The sequence below is a fragment of the Hippocampus comes genome, unplaced genomic scaffold, assembly GCF_001891065.2.
Source record: "Hippocampus comes isolate QL1 unplaced genomic scaffold, H_comes_QL1_v1.1 scaffold367, whole genome shotgun sequence".
Taxonomy (NCBI): Eukaryota; Metazoa; Chordata; class Actinopteri; order Syngnathiformes; family Syngnathidae; genus Hippocampus; species Hippocampus comes.
The window spans coordinates 105,572-107,372 of record NW_017805741.1 but is presented as its reverse complement, the minus strand read 5'-3'; the positions used below and the strand labels follow the sequence as shown (position 1 = coordinate 107,372).

At 63.7% G+C, this 1,801-nt stretch overlaps 1 protein-coding gene across 1 annotated transcript in view; it reads left to right on the top strand.

The window, feature by feature from the left end:
* The window catches only part of ntn2 (netrin 2), a 14,288-nt gene that overhangs the window by 4,138 nt on the left and 8,349 nt on the right, over nucleotides 1–1,801 (top strand). The window contains 1 exon segment of the mRNA XM_019883613.1: nucleotides 1,564–1,801. This exon segment is cut by the window's right edge and continues 43 nt beyond it. Coding sequence (XP_019739172.1) covers nucleotides 1,679–1,801 — 123 coding nt within the window. The 5' untranslated portion in view covers nucleotides 1,564–1,678.

The following is a 1,801-nucleotide window of genomic DNA, read 5'->3' as shown; positions in this document are numbered from 1 at the left end:
CCCCCGCCGCAGTCGTCCCCCTTAATCCGGCTCCCCTCGGTGCCTCGCCCCATCCAGCTCATCTTTTTATGCCCCCCCCCCAGCCCCCCCACTATATTGCTTCCATGAAACTGCGTCCCGGCTCTCCCTCCTCGTCTGCTTGGCGACGAAGCGTTGGAATCTACGTTCCTACCATCTTGCCTTCCTTGGCTCATGCGGTCTCGTGTCAATGTGCCGAGTTTGCCCGAGCGTTGCTTTGTCCCTTCTGCGTCTTGGCTCCTTTCCCGCAAACTTTGAAGAACCTTTCCCCCCCTCGGGAGCCTCCGCCTTGGTCTCTTTTCTCGGATCCACCGGCAGCCACCGCGGCGAAGCATGCTAATGAGTCGCCGGTTCCGTCGGCCGTCCTCTCTGTCCTTTTTCGCCGTCGCCGGCCCGGCCCCGTTTGAACTCGTCCCGCCCGGGCGTCCTCGGCCGCACGCCGTTGCTCCCTGTCCCCGTTCCCTCCGATCATTTCTGTCCAATAGTTGCGAGTGTTCCCGTTTGCCAGACCACTGTTTTATTGTTGTTCTTTCCTTTTGTGGCGGGGGTGCGCTCCCCGACCCCTTCACACATGAGAAGAAGGAGAAAAAGCCCAAAAGGCTTGTCTTTGGGACTCCATCTGTCCGCGCTTGACCGAAACGGCTGGAGAGGCCGCCTTTTGTCCTCGGCAAGATGACGAGGGATGCCGTCGTGCGAGGCGAGGCGAGGCGAGGGAGTGCGGGCAGCGCAGCGCAGCGCAGCGCAGGAGGCGGCGCCTCCGCTTCATTGTTGTTGAAGAAATGCCACACAAAGAGGGATGGCGTTCCCTTCCCCGACCCCTTCGGCTGTCACATTTCAAATGAGGCACCTCCAGACTTGACGCCCGGGGTGGGAAAAGGCGGATTAGGGAAGGAAAGGCCCCCGGGCCTTATTCATCTCCTTCTCTGTCCCGCCCCCTCCCGTACCTCTCGCACCCTCAACCCCTTCAGGGTTTTTTGGGGGGGCGGGGCAAGAGGCCCCTTGCCTAGCTGTGGCTGGGGAAATGATGTCACCCAGGTACCACACTTGAGACTTGAATGGACTCCTCACGCCGTCCGATCCCCCGAGTGGCTCTCTGGCCACCGCGAGAGGCCGCATCTGCCGGATGACGCCGCCGAAGCGCCGCCGCGCAAAGCCACGCCGCCGGAGGGCCGAACGGGGGGGGCGGGCGGCGGCAGAGCAATTTTGCTTCCTGAAGCCCGCCTCTCCCTCTGACTCCATTTGACAGGCTTCGCTTCGCTTCCATGAAAACGAGACTTTGCGACTGAAGCTCAACCGCTTTCCAGGTGGCCCAGGACGACTTGGTGCGTTCTCTTTCCTCCGGGCACGAGCTACAGGGGCAGGGGTGGAACCGGGTGCCCCCCACACGTCCGACTCTTCCATCGACTAAGTCCAACAGTCCGATTTTGCCGTTTCACTCTCGGTCGGGCGGCCCGTTTGTCGGCCGCGCCGTTGCGTGGCGATTTCCTTTGGCGGTCACCGTCTGAGTCGGACGCTCAACTCCGCGTTTGTTTGTGTTTCCCGCAGGAAGGGTCGCCGAGCGCCGAGAGTCTCCTTCCCGTGGGCCGCGGTCGAACGAGGCGGGCCGTCTCGGGCCGATCGACGTCCTCGGAAGCGCGGGTCGCCGGGCCCTCGGAGCAGAATGAGGGATTCCTGGCGGACGTACCTGCTGTGCTTGTGCCTCCTGGCCCGCCGGGCGCCCTCGCAGGGCGCCGGCGACCCCTTCGCGGGGCAGCGGACCCCCGCGGACCCTTGCTACGACGAC